We start from the raw sequence: 23,433 nt of genomic DNA on the forward strand, positions 1-23,433 counted from the left end.
AACCTAGCTTTATTCTTTGCTTCTTCAACAAAAGATGATGAAACCCTAAAGTCAGTGCTTTTTGCTTTCCCTTTCCTGAGGTGTAAGACAGCACATGTTAATTATTAATGTTATTTCCCCCATGTCTGTATTTTGTACATTGATTAAATAATGAATATTTCAGTATCATTCTTTTCTTTCTTCCAAAGATAGGCTTTAAGGTCTTGGTTTGCTTTTTATACAAACAAATAGCAAGAATATTCTTGGGTCTTTCAAAAATTTGCATCTGTGTTCCTGTGGGTCAGGAGGTGAAAGGGATCTCTCTCAGCTCCCTGTCCTTGAAGAGATGTTCTCGAAGTGTGGCCAGCAGAGCCCTGCATCAGAACCAGTGGAGAGGTTTAGGAAAAAAAATTGCAGATTCTTGGGGCACCTGGCTGGCTCAGTGGGTGGAGTGTGTGACGCTTAATCTTGGGGTTGTAAGTTCAAGCCCCACGTTGGGTGTAGAGATTACTTAAAAATTTAAAAAAATAAAAAATTTAAAATATGCAGATTCTCTGGAGATTGGAGGGGGCATGGCCTAAGAATTTGAAGTTTAAAAAACACACTTGAAGGAATTCATTTTTGGTATTAAACTATCCCACTTTTAAACAAGTTATAACTTAAAATGGGCAAAAATAGTTATAAATGCATTAAAACCATCAGCCACATTTTTATTATCCATGATGTTTAGTCTGACTAATCATTGGAGTTAAGGTGGACTAGACACTACAAAGGTGCTCACTCGGACTTAGGTGTTGCTCTTGGGCTGATGTTAGATGGTTTCCAGGTACCTCATTCAGCTGTGGTGTTTACCTTGCAGCCTTAGTCTTCCATTTGTACCCTCTTGGCCTCAGCGTGGTCAGAGATTTTGGTTTAGGTAGATACCTGAGGGTAACAGCCACTAAAGCCTTGGCTGAAGGCATAAGGTTGAGGGTCATATTGAGAGATTTACCAAACTGCAGTGCAACCACCTTCTTACTGCGTGCTCCCAGACTGGCCACTTCACCTTTAATGGTTTCCTTGGTAGATGCTCTTATGTACTAATATCACTGCCCTGGGATGTGGCCTCCAAGAGCTCCATTCACATGATGTACCATCTGTTTTCCACTCATATGTTGTCACCATGGAGGCCAATGAGCACACTTTGGTAGAAATGATGTCTAGACACTTCAAGACATGCTTGTCAAGAGGTGGTTTTCCAGGCCACCCATCAGTGAGTTTTTGCTCGGTCCTCAAGTCTCAATGCTTTTGGCTGGATCCCCTTTGAACTCTACGTCCAAGGTCCTCTGCCAAGGGCTCAATCTATGTTGACACTAAAACAACTTCATACCAGAGTTCCCTTTGGAACCTGAGGCCTGTTAATCCTAAGATGTGCCAAGACTTCCAGGGTAACAATAAGGAAAGGGATGATTCTCATTCCTATGTCTCTGACCTGCTGTGATCAAATATTTGGAAGAAAGTAAAAAAAAATAAATAAATAAATTTTTTTTTTCTGCAAAGAAAGGAGTGATTGGTGCCCTCTGTCATTTTCCCCGAATACAACATAGACCAACAGTGCATTGTGTGGCCCTTTAAGCGTGAAAGAAAACCTTCAATGCTTGAAGGAGCCTATATCCAAATTTATGGGGTTCTCTTTTTCAACTAACCTATGTGTCTTATGTTTGCCTTTTAAAAACCTCTGTCTTATTCGGTAATAAATAAAGATATTTGATGACCTAAATATAATGGACATTTCACATACTTGTGAGTTTTAGGATTAGGTCTCCTAAGGAGTAGTCATCAAGCCTTTACATGCCATATATGATATTAGATTTACCAAGTATTTTTCTGTATTATTTATGTTTCCTCTCTCAATTTATTAAACATTCATTAAACTGTTTTTTTCTTTCAGTGGATACCATAGAAATGACAGCATTCAAACCTGACTTGTTAGCATCTACTGTGCATTAGTGTTTTCACTACTGGATGATGAAAAAAAATCGTAGAACTCGTTTACTACCTTCTTGCCCTTTGTGTATTGTGACCTTATCTTTTAGTGCCATTTATTTTAAACCTTACAAGGCATTGACTATTATTGCTGGTGTTTGAAACAGGGTGTTTTGCTTTGATTTACCTTCCTGGTTATCCTCTGGTGCTCTTCGTTCCTCCTTGGTTGCCAGACTTCCACGTGGGATCATTTTCCTTCTGGCAAAATACCTCCCTTAGGTATTCTGTTGATGTGGATCTGGGGTTGACAGGGAATGATATTTGCCTTTTCTTCCTCAAAGAGTGAGGTCACCTGAGATAATGAAAATATGAACTTGAGGCAGGGAGTCTCTTGTTCATCTGTGTATCTACGGCTCCAGGCATAGAGTATGTACTCATATGTTTATTAAATTGAAAAGCGCCAGGAGAGGACCTTATTTCTTACTTTACTGAATCATATCCATCTGATTTTTAACTTCTTGTGTTCCTCTTCAGTCTTCCCCTTAAACTTATTTTGAATCTACACATGTTCTCTTCCATCCCAGAGGAATAGCGCTGTCCATTCTGAGGCCATTTATAATTTTTGCACCTTCTCCTCTTGACTCTGACCTTCTAGGAGACCTCACTCCTTTGTATATTCTCTCCTTCTCCATTGATTTTGCTGCTGCTGTTGTTGTTCTTTTCCTAACTCGCATGTCCAGGCCTCCTTGTTCAAAAAATCAACCCCTTTTCCTAAATGCTGTGACCCCCGTAACATACTCTCAGATCTTTCCACTCTGTCAAACTGCTCAAAGGAATATACGTCTGATGCCTGCTCCTCATCTTCTGCTCACTCCTCGTTTGTAATCTGTCTTCCCCACCATTCTACTGAAGACTTTATCTTGAAGATCACTGATCATACCTCAAAACAAAAGACTTTCTCAGCCTTCAGCTTTCTTTACCCTAAGTGGTTATTCCTTTTCCTTGAAACTTTTCCTGTAGCTCCTGGGAGCCTAGTTGGTTCTCCCACTACACCTGGTAGATACCTGAGGGTAACAGCCACTGAAGCCTTGGCTGAAGGCGTAAGGTTGAGGGTCATATTGAGAGATTTACCAAACCGCAGTGCAACCACCTTCTTATTGTGTGGACCCAGACTGGCCACTCCACTTTTAATGGTTTCCTGGTAGATGCTCTTACGTACTAGTATCAGTGCCCTGGGATGTGGCCGTCAAGAGTTCCCTGCGTATGATGTACCATTTTGCAGGCTCCTCTTCTGCCCTGTCTGCCCCCTGATGGAGATGCTCTTGGTGCCTTTCTCTGGCTCTCAGTTACCTTGTCCACAACCACATTCGCTCCACGTGAGTGACTGAAGACTTTAAGTTTTCCTTCTCTCTCGAGTTCTAACCCAAACTTCCGCCTACCTGCTATCTTCTCGGACATATTGCCTGCACTTAAATTTAACTTCTTCCGAGAAAACCTTACCATTTTCCTCAAAAGAAATCTGCTCTCCCCTGAGTGTTCTGTCTTGTCTATTTATGTCATCTTCCCAGATTCTAAACAACACCATCATTTTTGACTGCCTTCTTGCTTTCTACAGAGCCTGAATCCTAGCCATTCTACTTTTGTGATGATTCCAGGATCCATTCCCTTCCTCGTCTTCCCATCGAAGCCATCCAGGCTCAGACCTCCACACCCTCTCCCGTAGCTAGAACACTAGTGCCCGGAGGCTTTTCTGCCTTTCCCTTTGTCTTCCTGATGCATTCGGCACACTTGTGACGACATTCCGAAGCTCAGCTTGGATGATTTTGCCCCCTTGCTCAAAGCTTTAGTGATTCCCATCTTCTTAAGTATGAAGTCTAAATCCCTGCTCATGGTGTGCTGAGCCTGTCCCCACTAGTTCCAACTTGAATTTCCCGTCCCGTCCTTCACTGTGCTCTCCTGCATTCCATCCCAACCGGAGCACTCACTACTTCTAGCACCTGTTCTTCTCTCTCCTCTGCCTTTGCTCCTTCTTGCTCCTTTCCTTCTTCTTTCCTTCTGTGGCCGGGTGTTATAATACTTACTTCAAACCCAGTTCACCTGTCCCCTGGAGCTTCTTGGGCATCCATTTACTCCCACCCCAGGATTAGAGGCAGTTGGGATGCACTATGAAATCTCTCACTACAGTGGAAATATTGTAGTAAATACTCATTAATGAATTATATATATATATATTTTTTCATCTGCATATCCTACAAAGAACTTTGGACTTGTATTAGACTTTCACTAGTTTTAAATGCATGTGTTGTTTCTCTCTTCAGACACCAGAGGGCACTAGTGAACGCTTAAATAACCCCTCAGTTCTTACAGTTGTTTTGCTATTCTGAAGGACGTTTGTGTGTGTGAGCGTGCGTGTGTGTAGGTGTACTCACACAGAAAAGACCATTTAGAGGTTTTCTTTTGTTTTTTAAAAATTAATAATCTGCTAACATTAAGATTAAAAACCGAATTATTTTGGGGTGCCTGGGTGGCTCAGTCGGTTGAGCCTCTGACTTGATTTTCGGCTCAGGTCATGATCTCAAGGTCGTGAGATCGAGCCCCCCATTGGGCTATGTGCTGGGCATGGAGCCTGCTTTAGATTCCCTCCCTCTCTCTTAAACACAAAACAAAACCTAATTATTTCTTAAACTTTTAAGGTCAGCCTGAGAATCTTATGATTTCTAAGTTTAGCAAATTTAAATAATCACTTTTAAAGGGAATACAATGACTTTTTCATCTTCTTTGCAATCTTAGATAATTGCTCTTAAACATTTCAGATTGCATTTATAAATTTAATATGTTCTGTTTTCTTTTAAGTACTTTAAGTAATTCTTTTAAAATCTAATAAGTGAAACTATAAACATGCTGATTAAGTATGCTCAAGTGTTCCAAACCGTCTATAAACTAGTAAGATTTTTTTTTTTTAAAGATTTTATTTATTTGTCAGAGAGAGAGAGAAGAGTGCACAAGCAGGGGGGAGCGACAGGCAGAGGGAGAAGCAGGCGCCCCACTGAGCAAGGAGCCCCATGCGGGACTTGATCCCAGGACCCTGGGATCATGACCCAAGCTGAAGGCAGACCCTTAAGTAACTGAGCCACCTGGGTGTCCCTAAACTAGTAAGATTTTTATTTAAGATCACAAATGCAAATTATTCACTCAGTTCACATATTTTAAAATTGGAATTGTAAGCCCAAATGTTTCTATTAGGCCACATACTCTTAACTATTACAAAAGCTGTACTTTCAAATGCTAAATAGGCACAGATTCCTTGTCGCAAGAACTTTACTACATTATTGAATTGTCTTATTCACTAGTTATTTACCCACCACCTATCATGTGCTACTCACTTTTCTGACCACTGGGGATACAATGTTGAACAAAAATAATCCCAGTCCTCATGGGGTTTACATGGTAGTAAAGGGGGGGGGGTATGAAAGACAATAAACACTGCAATTAAATTATGTTAGGTGTTAGAAGGTGATAGGTGTGATTGGGAAAACTAGACCATGGTAAGGGGGAGAGAGGGATGGCCAGTGAGGAAGAGGTATTTGACTAAGACGTGGAGGAAGTGACACAGGGAGAATGCAGGTTATCTGGAGGAAGAGCAGCCCCGGGAAAAAGACACCAGCAGAGGAGATCTAGAGGAGTGGCCAGTGGGGAAGAAGGGAAACAGAGTATGGTGTCTTCAAAGTCAGGTTGGAAAAAGGTGTATGAAGGAGGAGGTAGTTAGTGGCCCACAGGTCAAGAAGGATGAAGGCTGTCCCTTGACCATTGAATTTAGCAATGTGGAGGTCTTGGCTGACCTCGACGAGCGGTTTCAGTGGAACGGTAGGGATGGAGCCTGAGAAGTGTGGGTTTAACGGGGAATGAGAGACATTCAGTCCCAAGAGAGAACTGCCCACAGTGGATGGCCGTAAGAGGAGTAGAGTGGTGGGCTACGATCTGGAAAGAGTGGCAATCAAGGATTTGGGAGTTTGTTGTTGATACAGGACAAGTAAAGTGGGTTTGTATGCCGATGTGACTGATGCAGCGGGTGGGGTAATGCTGATGACGTGGGAGAAAGGAGGAAAAGTTGTTGGATCAGTGTCTCAGGGCGGCCAAAGGGGATGGGAACTTTGGACATGACACAGGGCACATGGATGGTGCATCCAGCTTAGAGAAGAAGGTTGAGTGTGTGGATGGTGATGCCTGGGGTGGGCAAATGTGCTGATGGGACTTTGTGAAATTTTGCTTTAGAAGCATCCGATTTAGTGAAGTGAAAAGCAAGGTCACCAGCTAAGATGGGACATGCTGAGGAATTATGTGAGGTTTGCGGAGAGAAGAAGATGAGTGAATGTCCCGGGTAGTCCGAGTGGGAGTGGAAGGCATGCGATGTCATTGCTGAACTGCATGAAGGGCTTGTCAGGATCATAAAGTGGGATCGGTGATAGCGTGCGTGTGTGCGTGGATGTGTGCGCGTGCATGAGTGTGTGCGCGTGCGTGCGTGTGTTTTAAGTTGTGTTCAGCGTCAGAGTGCAGGGGCAGAGTGGTAGAGTGAATTCATCAGGGTTTCATCAATAAGGCAAAGCAAAAGCAGAAAGGGAATTACAGGTGTCTACACAGCTACAGTGATAATGATTGATCACAGCATTTGCTCTGGCCAAGAGTGAAGGGCAGTTTTGAGGATCGATGGATTATTGGTCTCAGTGGGGCTAGAAGATGGTTGGGGTTGGCTTCCTGGAAAGAGCAAGCTGGGAAGATAGGAAGGGTGGCCGGACAGCTTATGATTTAATGACAAAGTCTGGAGTGTGGCCACACGAGTGAGTTGGAGGGACAGGGTCAGGGAGTAGAAATGAGACCAGGATGTTGGATGGGTCATCCATACGTGTGTTGAAATCGTGAAGGCAGGAATGGTGTCAGAGAGATTGATGAGCTAAGAGCTAAAATGATGGGGAAACAAGGCGCACTGACCCAGCTGTTGGTGAATGGTAGCATTTGATGACGTGAGGTTCAGGTGGGGAACAATGGCTTAGGGAGGAAGGGAGAGAATTCTCTCCTGGGACGAAACATGCTTACCTTTAAGAAAACACTGTGTCATCCCATAGGTTTGGGGTTTCCTTCCCAAGATAATTTTTTGTGTGTCTTTTGCCTTCTCCACTTACGGAGGCTTCTCAGTGATATCCACTGGGCTGTGACAGGTTCTAATGGAATGTGCTCAACCCTAGGAATAATCTATGATGGGAACTTCATTAATGAAAGAACAAGGTGGAATCATTATGTTGTACCCTTGAAACTGACATAATGGCATATGTCAATTATACCGCAATACATTTGTTTTTAAAAGAACAAATTGTCCCACAGCCCATGCTTAGATTAACGTGATTACTTAATTTTCAAGTCAGATTGAAATTCATCTGTAATTCTTACTAAGGTAGGTAGCTAGCTACACCATTTGGCAAGAGTTTGTATTTCTTTGGCTCTTAATATATGGCAACTGTCTTTTTAGTTTAATTCTACATTCTTGTGAACTTGTGGATCTCCCATGTTTTTGGAATTATATAAAATACCTGACTGAATTCTGGGTGTCACTCAGCTTTCCCTGATTATTTGGTTACAGCTCCAAAGTCATGCCCCTGTCACAAGCAGGCCCCTTTGCTTGTGGTTGGTGTTTTTTTTCAGATTTCTTCCGAGGTAGGACATTTAGAGGTCACATCATCCATGCTCTGGTCTTGTCTCTTTTGAGGAGCTTCACTTGGCTTTTGAGCCTTGTTTTATTTTTAAGAGAGTTTTGACGATTTTTTCAAGGGAGCTCAAATCAACACAAATTATCCGACAGAAATTGTGTTGAGAATTTTCACTGACATGATCTCATTATTATCACCCCCAAAACCGCTTCTGAAACTTTCCCGTGAACCTCAAATGCCTTTGTGTTCATCACATCTTTTCTTTTTTTATCTTTTCCATGGTGTGATTTCCTTTCCTGGCCATGATGAACTGACACTAGTGTTTTTGTTGGCCCATGAATTTTACTGATCCTTGACAAGGAAGGATCGTGATTCCCTTTGGTATCACTCATCCCATGGTCTCTCCAGCCAAAGCATTATTATAATAATTATTATTTTAATTTAAATCCACTTCAGAGGAGGGTCCTCAGGGCTAACATAGCATAGTTTCTCATAAACTCTAATGATTGTTAAGAATCTACTATTTTTTAATTTTTAAAAATGTGTTTATTACGTAATATGTCAACTGAACTCAATTCTTTTTTTTTTCTCTCTTTTTTTAATTCTTATGTTAATCCCCATACATTACATCATTAGTTTTAGATGAAGTGTTCCATGATTCATTGTTTGTGCATAACACCCAGTGCTCCATGCAGAATGTGCCCTCCTCAATACCCACCACCAGGCTAACCCATCCTCCCACCCCCCTCCCCTCTAGAACCCTGTTTGTTTTTCAGAGTCCATCGTCTCTCATGAACTGAGCTCAATTCTATCAGCCTTTGTCTTTGGGGCTTCCTCCTAGACTTTCTAGCATGTGGCACACTCAGTTCTAGGGCAGTGGATCTGGGGGGCTCCCTGATATATTCCTAAAACAGAATCAGATAGAGCTTATGCAGTGAGACTTTGCCGAAGACCTTTGAGCATTGCCATGTTCATCAGTAATCTCCTTTGCAAAATGCAGTAACACCTGTGAAAACGTAAGCAGCTCTCTTTTAGTCTTTAATGATATGGAGCATCCTTGATAATGAGGAGAGGTCAACGCCATCTGCCACCGGCCTCTGCCCCGAGACTGGTCACTCAGTAACTGCCTGGGCTCATGGCCACGAAGCAATCTGTTCGTGCACGTCTGCCCCGCAGAGTTACTCACAGGTGTATCTCAGGCAGGTGACAGGTGTTTTGCACCGAGACTCACAGAGCCTCATCACAGTGTTAAACCCCCGTGTACCAGGAGCCTGCTGTGTCACCCAGGGATTACCGTGGGCTTGCCATATTCTCCTAAAATACTCTTCAACTGTTGCCAGCGAGGTTGTTCCTTTTCTATGTACATATTCTTCCCTACTGAGGAGAAGGCAGAGGGGCTGGGGGTTTCCTTTCTTTTAAACCAATTAGGATTGGGGCATCTGGCTGGCTCAGTGGAGCATGCGACTCTTGATCTCGAGGTTGTAAATTCGAGCCCCACGTTGGTGGAGAGGTTACTTAAAAATAAAATCTTGGAAAAAAATGAATTTGTAATTTTGATAAGTACTTCCAAATGGTCTCTCTAGAGTTTATATTCCCACCAGCCAGCAATGGAGGAGGGTGGCTATTGACCTCATCCGTGGAGTCTAGGTTAATTGTCATACTTGGGGACTTTTTCCAATCTGATAGGTGAGAAATTGTCTATGAGTGCAGTTCTCTTGGAATGAAGTTTAGCATTTTCTCATACATAAAGATCATTTGAATGTGTGTGTGTGTGTGAGAGAGAGAGAGAGAGATCTATTCATGGCCTTGCTTATTTGGGGGGAGGGGTTGTTCTTTTCTTCTCAATTTTTAGCAGCTCTATCATTTGATCAGTAAACCCTTGGTCTTTTATATGACCGGTAAGCATTTTTCTAATCTGTCTTGCATCTGTGTTTTGACTTGGCCTCGGGGGGCGGTGGTAGCATGCACTGTGGGTGTGGGTGAATGTCGTTTATTGCAAAGTTATTGGCAACATGCAGAAGTTCCTGTCCTGTTACTTATAACATCTCACCACGCGGGAGGCAGTAGAACCACAATCCCTCTTTGGGAATCTGGCCCTTGGGTTTTGCAGCCAGAGACCATCAGAGTTCTTGCCGATGTCCCTTTTTAGTGGACTTTTACTTGTATTAGAACTTCTCATCTCTGAATCCCTCCTACAATTTTTTACACCGGTTGCTATCACTTGGCGGTTTGTCGCTCATGAGTCCCTGGTGGTATTTGCTACTTTTCAAGCCTGCGTTCCCATCCTTACATAGCGTGCTGACTCAAGAGAGCAGAGGCCTTGCCTCCCCCACTAGCCTTTCCCACCAGGCCCGGCATTAGCTGGGCAGTTACCGCGGGGCCAATAAACGCCTCTTGCCGGCCTAGTGGCCCCGTGCCTAGCCATGGCGGAGTTCGGGGCAGCACAGGCGAATAACTGAAAGCCCCCTCCCCCCTAACCTGGTGCCCATTCTACAGCAGACCCTAGGCTGGGCCTCCTGGGCCGGACCAGGCCGTGCACATGGCTCTAGCTTGAGCAATGCCTGACAGCCTTTCCAAGTGATGCTTGGCCTTTCCAAGCCTTTCTTTACCCCTGCTAGAACCTCCAAGAACCTCTCTGTCCCGGGAGAGATCAGGAACGGACTCCTCTGCTGCCTCCCTCGTTCACCTCCCCCTTTCCACGCTCAGAGACATGAAGGCCGCTGGCTGAAGGAAGAGGAACCGAAACCAGCCTGGGGTTGCGGAAGCCATCGGTTTTAATGGGGGCAAGAGGGAAGGGAAGGGGTCTGAAGTCAGGATGGTGAAGCGTGGATGGGGTGGTGTGTGGGCAGGAAGGAGTGCTTTGTGTCCTCTTTCCAGGCACGGGTCGTGGAGGAAGAGCAGGACGGCGGGACCTTCGCCTCTATGGCAGGCAAGGAGAAAGGAGAGGCGGAATCTAGGGGGAGACATGAACAGCCTCACGTCTACGCAGGTGGGACAGTCCTGCACTTGTGTGCATGTGCACAGAGGAGGGGGCTGGGCTCCAGGTGGGAAGGGAGCAGAGGGGCCGAGCAGTGAAGCAGCCTGGAGAACCCGACCCATCCCACAAGATACAGACCGGCCGAACTGGCAGCCCCTGGCCCTCCACCCCGGCCCCCTGCCCTGTCCTGGACGTGCCACCGCCCTCCTGCAGGCAGGCCTCTGTTTCTACTTCTTACGCCCAATCTGGGCCATCAGGAGCGCGTTGGCGGCTGCCTTGGCCTGCAGGTTCTTGGCCTTGGCGATGTTGAAGAGGATGTTCATGATATTCGTGGGGACGTCGAGGGACAGCGTGAACTTGGTGCGCCGGTCACTCTTGGCTTTGTCCGGGTACAGCCTCCCCTTGGGCTGAGCTGGGGGCAGGAATTTGTACCGGGCGCTTCCTGCTCTGCCACCGCCCCCCGAACCTGGGAAGGTCCTCTTCTTCTTGTCCTCTTCCTCCTCCTCCTTCTCCTCGTCCTCTCCTGAGGAGTGGTCTTGGCTGGGCAGGTAGGGGAAGCCTCTCTTGCTCAGTGGCGATGCATCCCCCAGCCGGCTCCTCCTGGCCTCCGACAGGGCTGTGCTAATACAGCTGAAGAAGGACTTGGCCCCGTAGGACTTCTGGGAGAGGCCTGGCCGGGGGGCCCCTGGGACCAGCAGCAGCAACAGCAGGAGGTGGGCTGGCTTCAGCATCTCTCCCTGTAGGCGAGAACAGGAGTGTGAGAAGGGCTCAGCGCTCGGAAGGACATGGGTTAGCATTCAATAGGGCTTTGGTCATATTCTACAACGGTTCTCCCAAGTGTGGCCTCGGGACCAGCCGCAGCACCGGGAAGTTTGTTACAAATGCAAAAAGTTCTCAGGTCTCGTGCCCAGAATGACTAGATCAAAAAGTCTGGGGCCAGCGATCTGGGTTTTAATCAAGCCTTCAGGTGATTCTGATGGTCAGTGAAGTTTGAGTGCCATTAATCAGCTGGTATTGATGGTTTCTATTTCATTCAGTTTTGCTGGTCACCACTGGCCCTGCAAGATGAATGGCAAATATGCAAGGTGAGCATTTCATAGCTTACTTGGGTTGATTTTAGTGGCCGAGTGACTTTTAGTTCTCTTATCCTTAGTGCTGCTGACTCAGTGCATCCCTATTGCTTGAAGACCATGGTGGGTGGTCCAGTCAGTGTGTCTGAGGCGGATCCTCAAGACCTGTCCCCTGATGGGCTATCAGCATTCCTCAGGAGCAAACAGGTTGTGAATTTGTTTGGCTTTACTACAGAATTTATGAAATGAAAGTCAGTTTGGTCTTGGGGCACCTGGGTGGCTCAGATGGTTAAGCATCTGCCTTCGGCTCAGGTCATGATCCCAGGGTCCTGGGATCGAGCCCCACATCGGGCTCCTGGCTCAGCAGGGAGCCTGCTTCTCCCTCTCCCTCTGCCTCTCTCCCTGCTCATGCTCTCTCTCTCTCTCTCTCTGTATCTCTGTGTCTCAAATGAATAAATAAAATCTTTAAAAAAAAAAAAAGAAAGAAAGTCAGTTTGCTCTCTGTGTAGAGACGTTAAGTATTTCACAAAAACCACCTGTATTCTCTAGTGTTTAAGATTGATCCGACCTCAGTCTTAAAACTATCAGTTGTCTCTATTATATGTATGTTCTTGGTTATCCATCCGACTGAATGAGCGAGAAATCATCTGAGAACTAATCCGGGGACACCCATGTTCAAGGACATGCTGTACCAGGAGTAGGTCAGTGCCTTCAAGTGCAGGGCAGGTCATGCAATTGTCCAGGGCTAGGAGATGCTCAGAGGCATGAAAAGATTATAGTCTATAGCAACAATTTGAATCTAGTCTTTTATTAAAAAAAAAGAAGAAGAAAGAAAGAAAAGGAAAAAACCCTAAATTTAGTTTAGGAAGCATGTGTGGCCATGACAACATCCAGCTCAGTGTCCCTCCTGTACCCTGGACTGTTTGGGTTCGAAGCCATCATGGTTGTCAGGCCACCGAGCAGGGGAGAGCAGGGGAGAAAGGCTCGAGCTGGATCATTCCCACCCTCTGCCCAGCCTCCTTTGTAGTAACAGCTCACAGCTGTGTCAGAAGACCATCAGAATTTGGGTTGTGTGTGGTCACTGTACCTTAGGAAAATGGTGAAGTGGGCAGGATTCACCTCCTGGGTCCTAGGACCAAACCCACCCCGCACCCCAGCCCCCTTGGTCTGTCTTGTCTGCACTGTCTCCAGCTCTGAACTAAGCACATGAGATTCATTGACTTCACTGTCATCCTTCATCAGGTGTGAGAAAAAAAAGTGAGGTCCAAGGTGTGGGATTTCATCAAGCCCCCTCCCCAAAGGAACGACTGCCGGCCATTGTGCACGCCCTGACATGCTGCCCCCCCAACCTCCTCCCGTTCTCAGGATGCCCGACGATCCCAGGAGGCACAAAGAGTGAAGGGCTGCACTTGGGCTGTTTTACCTGAACTTGGAGTTTATTTTCTGCCTGAGACATCCTTGGCTCCCACAAAAGAAAGCAAGAAAAGTGTGGTTAGCTATGGAACTTGGGGGACTGCTTCTATAAGGTAGTTTTTGAGGAAGCAAAACAAACTGGATAAATAAATGAACACGGGGGTCCTTCTGGGCATTAAGAGGGCTAGACTAGCACAGGATCATTCTGTTTTCTGCGGTGACAGGCAGAGGTGAGGGGGGGCTGGCTGTCCGAGGCTGAGGGCTAGCCTCAGCTCTGCAAAGCATTGTCAACATGACCTGGAGCAGGTCATTTCCCAGAAACACAGTGAGAATGAACCCACGCTGCCTTCCCAACTTCCTTAGGCTGGGCATGGACGGGGCTAGAACTGACCCTTAACCACCCGAGCCTTGTTCTCTCTCTCTGAAGGAGAATCCTGTGAGCCCTCACACACACACACACTGACCCGGCAGGTGTTGGGTAGAAGCCTGGTGTTTCCCTGGACACTCCTCATTGTGCCTACTGCCTTCCTTTTTCTTGCGCTTAAGAAACCAGGCTGATTTGTGTGTTTGTTATTTGTTTTTACATCATAAAAATTTCTGGTTTATTTTATCAGGCAGTTATAAAAAAATAGGCAATCCTTGTTTTATATGATCCGAATGCATAGCCTTGCTGTGTCTGGGCATGTGGCATCGTGCAGAGAAATCAACACAGACTCTGGGGTCATAGAGACCCAGGTTCAAATCCGTCCCATCCCTCTTTGCCTGAGCACTGTGGGCAGAATTCTTGACCTCTGTGCATTTCAATTTCCTCGTTCGATAGATGGGGACGGCAGTAACTACCTCATAAAGCTTGCGTGGAAGATGAAATCGAGGTGGAAAACGCTCTCGCTCCAGCCAGATACTTAATAAAGAAGGCTGCTTCCTGTCTGTTTCCACATAAATCATTTCCAGGCCCTATTAGGATAAGATTCAGTTCACGCATAACCATTTAGGAAGCGATACCTGCATCTACGTATTTTTATCTATATCTCTCTACATCTACATCTTAGATGCCAGGTAATTTTGATCCACTCATTTGATCCTGCAGACTGCTATCTTTATTGTGTTGTATTTCTGGTTTTTAGTTTTTGGCCGTTTACCACTTTCTCCGTGCTCACCCTGGCAGGCTCCTCTTGCCCTGAACTCAGTATCAGTCAGTTGCTGTCAGCTTTTAGAGTAGTTTAGAATCACATGAGGGGATTGTTCAAACACGGGCTGCAGGGTACCATCCCAGGGGGCTTGTGGATCAGTAGGTTTGGGAGGAGGCCCGAGCATCTACGTCTCTAACACCCCCCTGGAGGATGCTGATGCTGCGGGTCCATGGACCACACCATGAGAACCACTTCTCTGGGTGTCCCCGTTCTCCCGTGAGCTCCTTAGAATTGCACACCAGATTCCCGGAGAACATTTGACAGGGGCGTATCGACTATCTCTGTGGGAAAATGGACTCGGTCTTTTAATATCGTGTTCAATAACCAAACATTTGGCTTTATCATTTACTGAGGACCCAGTTGGTTGTTGGTTGTTTTGTGTAAAAAGAGTAGGAATCATGGCTTTAGCTGCCTTACAGCTTGGAGGCATCTTGAAGCTTTGGAGTTTCCAAGGGCTTGTAAGATCAAAAGGAAAAGGAAAGTTAAAGACTCAAAACACCAGTTCACGGAGAAAGGGTTAATGCAGGCGGGGAAGTTGTGGAGAGAGCTCAGTTTAGGCTTTTCGGGGCAGAAGGGAAGAAGCTCTTTGCTCCTCAGTCAAGTCTGATTCCCCTCCTACATTCTTTGGATTCTTTTGCCGTCACCCTAGTGAGCGGACACAAAGGTTTAAGAGGTCCCTGCTACCTGCTGTGAAAATGAGCCCCCCCCACCCCCCATCTAGTTAGATGGAAGGGGGGCAAAGCTCTCCATCTGTGCTTTTCGGGTTTGGGTACCTGAAACTCCGCCCTTCTTCTGGGTTCTAGCAAGGACTTCTGAAGGTGCTTCTCAGAGCTGTCCCAGGGTCCCACCTGAGGACGTGAGGCGGCGAGGGACCTGCGCCAGCCCGCAAGCCAGAACACCCCCAGGGAGAGGGTGCGCCAAGGGGAAAGTTTCAGGCGGTGAAGCCAGAAGCAAACAGCTTTGCCCCGTGCCGGCCCGTTTACCTACAGCGAGGAGGGCAGGGCTAGTCCCCATATTACCCCATTGGTCTGCCAACACAGGCAAGAAGCTGAATTTAAAAACCATTTTATAAAACTGTGGCTGCACAATCTAGGGTACCTTTACGCATTTCAACAGGTGTTAGAATAAGGAGCTGTTCTCTTACGGTGGGCTCCTGGAAGCGTATATGTGTGTCACACATGTTCCCACAGATGGCTAAGCGGCTCACCCTCCAAGTGAGCTAGGAGGGTCTGTACGTGAAAGGCTCTTCCCCCCGAAGAGGGAGGAAGAGGAGAAACGTTGACATGTTATAGAGAACGTGTCCCTGGCAGTGCTCATAGTCTTCTTACTTAACCCATTCTCAGAACTGGTGCGTGTATGTGTGTGTGTGTGTGTGTGTGTGTGTGTTCACTAGATTGTCACATTTGAGGAGAAAATTGCAAATAGGATTTCTCAGAGAACTTGGACATCAAACAGAGACATCAAAATCCATCTTTATGTTCCCTCCCCTTCACAGGTGGTACCAAGTCATTACAGATGTCTGTCTCCTTCCTCTGGTGTCCCCAGCTTGCCAAGGGAGAAAGGAGGCATAGGACCTGGGTTCGAAACTGGGGGCTCACCCCCTCACCTGCCCCGGGGTGAATCACTTAGCCTGTCTGCGGCCACAGCCTGAGGAGACGTTCCATGCCCCACAGGTGTACAGAGAGGAAGCGATACGTGCAAGCACCCTCCTGTTCCTGGGCAGGAGTGTGGGGAATAACAGCCTGTAGTTTGTAGTGTCTACTCACACCCACCTCCCCATTTCTTCGGAAAAATAACATTTGCAAGAACCCACTGCCTCCAGTCTATTACCTTTGCAAAGCAGGTCTCTCTGTACCAACAAAGGGAGGATGGATTATTCCTTACCTAAAATGCAGACTGTGGTGTTCTGCACTCTGCTCCCTGGGGCTGGTGCCCAGGAGGGCGCTTGCAGCCTTTGTCTCTCACCCCTGTCCAGTCCCCAGTACATGCTGCCTAACCCAGGGCAAATAAAGTCATCTTTCATGGACAAGTCCCCAGCCCAAACCTTACCTGTGAGTGTCCTTCGCTCCGGGGTAGAAATGCTCAGTGAGGCGGGTGGCAGCTTCAGGACCAGGAGGTCTGCCCCAGAAACATCCCCTTGAACTTCTGTCTCTGCTGGGGTCACGGCTCCTTCTTTTCTTGTATTGTTCCTAAGTGGGCCGTGATATTTCCTCTCTATAGAAACCACTCCACTCCCTCGTGTGTATATATAAAAGTGACAGATTACAGGGTGGATTGTAATCCCAGACGCAGTGTCTACACTGGGATGTGATTCCGTTTAAAATACAACCGAACCAGCTGTGCGCGTCACTCTGTGTCCCTGACCCCTCCTACACACCTCCCCACCCGGCCCTCCCTTTGCCTCCCACTTCCCCTCCTGCCCTAGCAACTTGCTCATTGATAAAAAGAAGAAAATGCGCTGTTAAATTGAGAAGCAGCTCCTTTGAAGGGTTTTATTACTGATCTTAGCTCTTACTGATTTCCGTCTTCCTACATCCTCGTCACTCGACCCCTCCTTTTGGGAATCTGGATGCAGGACCTGCTTTGAAAGTAGAGAAGGTGACTTGAAGTTCATCTGTTGTCTTTAGTCCTTGTGGGTCCTGATGTGCAGTGTTACCTCTGGTTGCTCACAGAGCTCTGTAAGTTCGTGTTCATCAAAGAGCACACGAGAGGACAGGCATAGTGTACCTAGAGCTTCTGATGGAAAATCATTTGAATTTTACCCATTTTTTTTCATCCATTCATCCAATATTTTTTGGAGCCCCTGCTGTGTGCCAGGTGTTGGCAGGGCCCTGAGGAATTCAAAGAAGTTTTTCTTATAGACACCACAGTTTAGAAAGATACGTAAAAACAGCCTAATTTCAGCATGGCGAATGCCAGAGTACAGAAGGGAGCATCCCTGTCCTGGAGACTCAAGATAAGTCATGTGCATCAGGAGAGGAGAGTGGAGGTTCAGACAGAATGGAGGTTTGGGAGGGAGAGAACCACCGAGGAGGACTGAGGACGTGGGAGGCAGGTGGGCAATGCTGGGTCAGGAGGCTGGCTTCCCACTGGGAGGCCCCAACACCCAGGTGAGGGGGTTTCGATTTCATTCCAAATACAATGGTGAAGATAGAGGGACATTGAGGCAGGCAACCAACCCCCTTGTTTCACAGATCGGGACACCGAGGACAGAGTCAGGGTGAGAATCCGGGTCTCCTGTGGGCCCAGAGCTCTTGGAACCTCTGGCCGAACCATTTGGAAGGGCCATGCAAGACCCACACTGTGTCCAGGACTCTAGGCAAGACCACAGCTCCCCACCCTTGATGGGTGTTCTCACCTCCTGAAATTCCTCTAGATGAAGAGCTAAGTGGACTTCTGGAACTATCCCAACATCTTCATGCTCACAGGTATTTTGGGGAACAAGTGGAAAGCCTTGTGGGGAAGGATGAGAGGCCCCCCAGAGTCTCAGCCTTCATTGTGGACGCGCAGGATTGGACCTCACTGCGCCTTCTTCCGAAGGTGCCTGGCTGAGGTTTTCCTGGGATGAGTGGCCACATGAAACTAGAGATCTGATCCAAACTCATTCATTCCCTTGTTCACTCATTCATATATCTGTCTTTGGGAGAAATTCTCTTTCTCCCATTTCAGATAATTAGGCAGTAATGGAATTTGTGTAGGTTGAGGGGTAGATAGTTAAAAACCCGGTTTAACCCCTTCTCTGCCTTTCTGAGCTCTGGGATTCGAGGGAGGTCGTCTTGGGAAGATACCCAACATTGCTACCCCTAGAGTGGAGATTCTCAGCCTTGGCACTACTGACATTTTGAGCCGGGTGATGTTGTGGGGGGCTGTCCTAGAATCGTAGGATGTTAGCAGCATCATCCCTTTCCTTATGACATTCCAGAGCACACCCTAGCCTTGCCCATGTGTGACAACCCAAACTGTCTCCAGCTAGGTCTCCTGGGGACCAAACTGACCTAGTTGAGAACCATTGCCCTAGAAGATGGGATTTAGAAAGAGAGACCATAAACACTGGCTTCTCTTTTTGCTGATCTGCCCTGTCTCCTCTCAACTTCCTACAAAATCTCTCTACCTGAGTCCGAAGCGCCACAGGATTGTGGAGCCTCTCTTGTCAGGGGCTAGTGGCTGTCCTTGAGCACACCATCCCCTCTCCAGACAGAGGCAGGCTCATTAGTCCCCATCGGCCCATCCGCGTTGGCCTTGGGGTTGCCGATGGCTCCCAGGAGCTCTCAGCCTGGGAGGAGGAGGGTCCCACGTGTAGTCACCCATAGCCCTGGGTGGTGGCTGAGCGTGCAGTCCTAAAGGTGCTTTTCTTAGAGATTAAAACCTCAAGAGCAGTCTGTTTGCTTTACAACCGCACAGCCACTTCTGGCTGCATCTGATGGAGGCTTGGAGAGAACTGTGGACAGAAGGAAGCCCACTGGTGAGCAAAAGCCCCCGGGGTGTCCTTCCCTTCCTGGTAAACCGTGGTCTCCGTTCTGTTCCTCTGCTGCTGAGCTCTGCTTGTGCTGTTCTCTGGCCATGGCAAGCCGTCGGTACCTTCCGTGGATTCCGCACTAGAATGTTGGTTAGGGATGTAGAGGGTACGTGGAACACGCTGACCAGCTTCACATGAGAATAGAACCGGCTTGTATTTACAACGCTCATGTCTCCGAAGCATTCAGAGCCGTTACACGTAATAACACAATTAGTTTCTCAACTGCTGAGCGAGGCAGCAAAAGAAAAAGTCAGGGAAAGGAGTTAGGGAATTGCAAGAGCGCTTGATTTACAGGGGAGAGGATTTACCTTGGTTTCGGGAAAGAGCATTTTCCTTTCTGCTGTAGTGGCTCGCATGGCGATTTGCTTGGGACTAGTGCATTCTCTGCTCCTTTGTATCCTGCTTTATGAAACTTGGGTTAGTGAGCCCTCCCTGTTTTTCTAACAAGGTTGGTATCAAGATAGCATTTGTAGGAACTTGATGAAGGCTTACACGAACGCAGAATATTATTGTCAGGCTTACAGTCCTGTCTTCCCCTCACTTTCCCTGATTCTCAGTTTACTTGACTCCTCCGTGTCTGGCCAGTGTGTTAATGTCCCACTCTGTTTGTGGGTTTCTTACTGTGGATCCTTCTATCTTTTTGGAGTGTTGGGTACATACAAGTGTCTGTTTCATCTTATGACTATCTACCCCTTCATGCCAAATAATGCTGATTGTCTTGAAGTGTGCTTTGCTTGGTATCCAAATAGCTATTCCAGTTTTCTGTTGGGTAACGTTCCCTTGGTGCACTTTTCCGGTCTTTTCTGCATCAACATTTTTTTGTCAATGGTACATATTTAAATTTTAAAATAACCTGTATTTTAACAAGACATTTAATACACTTGTACTAAGTGATTACAGATGTATTTGGATTATTTTCTGCTGTGTCACATTGTGCTTTCTATTTGCCCTGGGGTTTTCCTCGTCTGTGTTCTGCTGGATTAATTCTTCATTTTCATTTTCCCTCCTATTCGTTTATAATATAAACATTCAAAGCCACAGTGTTTCCTTGAAGCCCTGCTTTCCCTGCATCCCACAAAAAATGAACAGCCCACTCTTAACCTGGTAAAATTGTTCTATCTGTTGGGGAGGGGAGACCCGTGCTTTGACTCCTGTTTCTTGCAACAAGCAGGATGGATTTCGTTGTTAGTACTGAGTACTTCTGCAATAATAGCAGGCCCATTACGCCGAGGTCACATCCAGTCCTAACTGGGAGCAGTCACCCAACACCTCCCCCGTGGATCTGTGGCAGATTGTTTTCACTGGACTTTGTATTCATCTTGCAACCAGTGGTGGTGGGAACAGGTGGGGAAAGTTCTGGCTTGTCTCCAGATCCAGGTGCAGAAGTGATGTGTCAGACATTTTATGGTTCTCTCTAATGGACTTTGGGTAGCTGATGGGTTCATGGAGCAAAGCTCCTGGGGGCCAGGGCTATGTGGAACAAAGACTCAAAAGCTTTCTGCTTCTCCAAGGAAGGGGCGGACATGCGCCTTCTTGGAGAGCCTTGTATGCCTGTGCTACAGCTATCTTCCCAAACTCGGGGGGCTATTTACGTGGTGGGCAGACCAAGTAAGCAATAGCACCAGATCCATGTAGAGGACAGATGTTTTCTCTAGTGACAAAGGAAATGGGAACTCTCTGAAACATCTGCACAAAAGCAGTAGAGTGGGCAGTGTGCTCCCCAACGTCTGCATGGAAGACGGTCAGCAGTGATGGTGGCCAAACAGACGCCATTCCTCCAAGAGCAGTAAATGCACCTGTGCCCCTTCTTCCCTTCCAGCCCCTGCACTGACTCGACGCGGCTCGGAACCCGTCTACATGCCTGCAGGTTAATCAGGTACGATGCTCCGTCAGTTATCTCATCAATAATGAGAAAGAGAACCCAGCATATTCCTATCTGCTAGGAATTTTAATCTGTTTCCCTTGGCAAGCATCGGCTTTGGAGCCGGCTCCCATTACCCCTGAGCTCGCAGCTGACGGTGCTGTACCTCCCGCTTGGGCGCAGCTCCGTCTAACGGGTATCTTCTCTGTAAGGCACATCACAGAGCTCCTGCTCTGAGGACCGCCTGACAGTATTTCAGCTCTCCACCTGGGGGCCATTTAAAGCAGCAAAATCACCACCAAAAAACACACAAATGCTAAAGTGCAGCAGTAGTGTATTGCAAAAAGGGCACGCCTTTGTACTAGGGGCGCTGAAAGCAGACGGCAGCGTTACCTTGCTCAAGCTGAGACAGGAACGTGTGCACTGGGGTCTCAAACTTTCACCCCTCTGCACAGGTACCTGTACCTGAACGACCTTGAAAGGGCCATGAGTATTAATTTTGGAGTTACAAGTAAGTTGTAATAAGTAAGTGGTCTCTTTTTTAACGTTTTATTTATCTGAGAGAAAGAGAGAGCACACAAGCAAGGAGAGGGGCAGAGGGAGAGAGAGAAGCAGACTCCTCGCTGAGTAGGGAGCCCAACTCGGGACTTGATCTCAGGACTCTGGGATGACGACCTGAGCTGAAAGCAGACACCTAACCGACTGAGCCACCCAGTAAGTGTTTTGTATTCTTTTATGAGCTGGTCAGTCAGGTGTGGCTGTAAGAGGAGATGCAAGGAGGACTCGGGAAAGCAAAGTTTATTATACTCAAAGGTCCTGCAGGCAGGAGGCACGGCCACCATGCAGGGCCACATGGGGAAACACCAGGGAGGTCAGGAGGCAGAAAACAGGAACACGGAGAGTGCTTAGCCATGGCCTTTTTTGGGGTTTTTGCAGGAAAGGAAAGACAAGATAGTGAACAACTTGGCAGGCTCGGGGCTGTAGGCGTGTCCCTGATTACCTGGCCCCTGGTCCTGGGATGATGAAAGCAGAGGAACCTTGTCTCCTGCGGTGCACAGACCCCACGGAGAGGTCTGGCTCAGGACTGGGTAGTTCGCAGGTCACAGGTGTGTTATCTCGAAGGATTGCCTAGCCCCAGGAAGGCAGTGTCTCCCAGCTGGAAAGTTTCTTCAGGATGACAAAACATCATAATATACAGAAAATCATACATGTATTTTTTTATGTGCATACAACATACACAATACAGTGAGCAGACTGTGGTATAGAATCCGTGATCACAAGGACCAGCTCCATGTGCTGAATGAATGAATGGAAACAGGAAGCCGGAAGCAGGGTGACGAGTTTTTCCTTTGTAACAAGTTCCCTTTACCCTTTTGCCTCTCTCGTGGTATAACTTGTGACTCAGGTAAGGATGGCAGACTGTAATAAGCCTAAACCTCCAACTCTGACTATATAGAAATTCTGGATAAAAATACATCATTTAAAAATGCATTTCTGAGCTCACAAGGAGGAAGGGGAGTTGGGGAGGGTCCTCTGGCACCAGAACACAGGGGACTAAAAATCAAAGTTACGAACACATAAACGGATGTCACGTTTGCCCCGGGGGGAGACCGCTGGGCCTAGGAGTCAGGGACATTGGCTTTAACATCTACGAGGGACTCAAGGTTAGTTTTAGAACTGAGACGCCCGCAAAAACTTTCTATGGGAGCCAAAGATAAATCAATGTTCATTGCAGCAATGTCCACAATAGCCAAACTGTGGAAAGAGCCGAGATGCCCTTCAACAGATGAATGGATAAAGAAGATGTGGTCCGTATATACAATGGAATATTACTCAGCCATCAGAAAGGATGAATACCCACCATTTGCACTGACCTGGATGGAGCTGGAGGGGATTATGCTACGTGAAATAAGTCAAGCAGAGAATGTCAATTATCATATGGTTTCACTTATTTGTGGAACATAAGGAATAGCATGGAGGACATTAGGAGAAGGAAGGGAAAACTGAAGGGGGGTGGAATCGGAGGGGGAGATGAACCATGAGAGACTCTGGACTCTGAGAAACAAACTGAGGGTTTTAGAGGGGAGGGGGGTAGGGGATGGGTTAGCCCAATGATGGGTATTAAAGAGGGCAAGTACTGCATGGAGCACTGGGTGTTATACGAGAACAATGAATCATGGAACACTACATCAAAAACTAGTGATGTAATGTATGGTGACTAACATAATATAATAAAATAAAATTTAAAAAATAAAAAAAAATCAATGTGGAAATGGAAAGAACTTTAAAATGTCTCAAGAGCAAAATTGGCTCCTTGTGAGAAGTGAATGGCTTGGTGAAATTAAGATATTTGGTTACAATTGTAGAATATTTCCCGCCCCTTGATTTGGAAGGCTGTGCTAAAAGGGGGTCTGAGAAAATTTGCCCTCTCCAGCTCTGCGCTGTCCTGTGTGGGAGGTACTAGCCGCCTGGGGCTATCGAGCACTTGAAATGTGATTAATCTCCATCGAGGTGGCTCTGAGTGTGAAACACACTATATTTCAAAGACTTAGTATGGAAAGGTGTAAAGATCTCATTAACAATTTTTTATATCCTTATGTGTTGAAATAACATTTTGGATATATTGTATTAGATAAAATATATTAATCAAACTAATTTCACTTAGTTTTTTTCCTCTTTAAAAATATGGTTACTGGGGCGCCTGGGTGGCTCAGTCGGTAAAGCGTCTGCCTTTGGCTCAGGTCATGATCTCAGGGTCCTGGG

At 46.7% G+C, this 23,433-nt stretch overlaps 1 protein-coding gene across 1 annotated transcript; it reads right to left on the reverse strand.

Moving 5' to 3' along the window:
- Positions 1-10,847: 10,847 nt before the first annotated feature.
- Positions 10,848-11,351, reverse strand: UCN3 (urocortin 3). Its single transcript, XM_021696782.1, has one exon. It carries the CDS (start codon positions 11,349-11,351, stop codon positions 10,848-10,850), a length of 504 nt encoding a protein of 167 aa, XP_021552457.1.
- Positions 11,352-23,433: the final 12,082 nt, after the last annotated feature.

This window comes from Neomonachus schauinslandi, chromosome 5 (genome assembly GCF_002201575.2).
Source record: "Neomonachus schauinslandi chromosome 5, ASM220157v2, whole genome shotgun sequence".
Classification (NCBI taxonomy): Eukaryota; Metazoa; Chordata; class Mammalia; order Carnivora; family Phocidae; genus Neomonachus; species Neomonachus schauinslandi.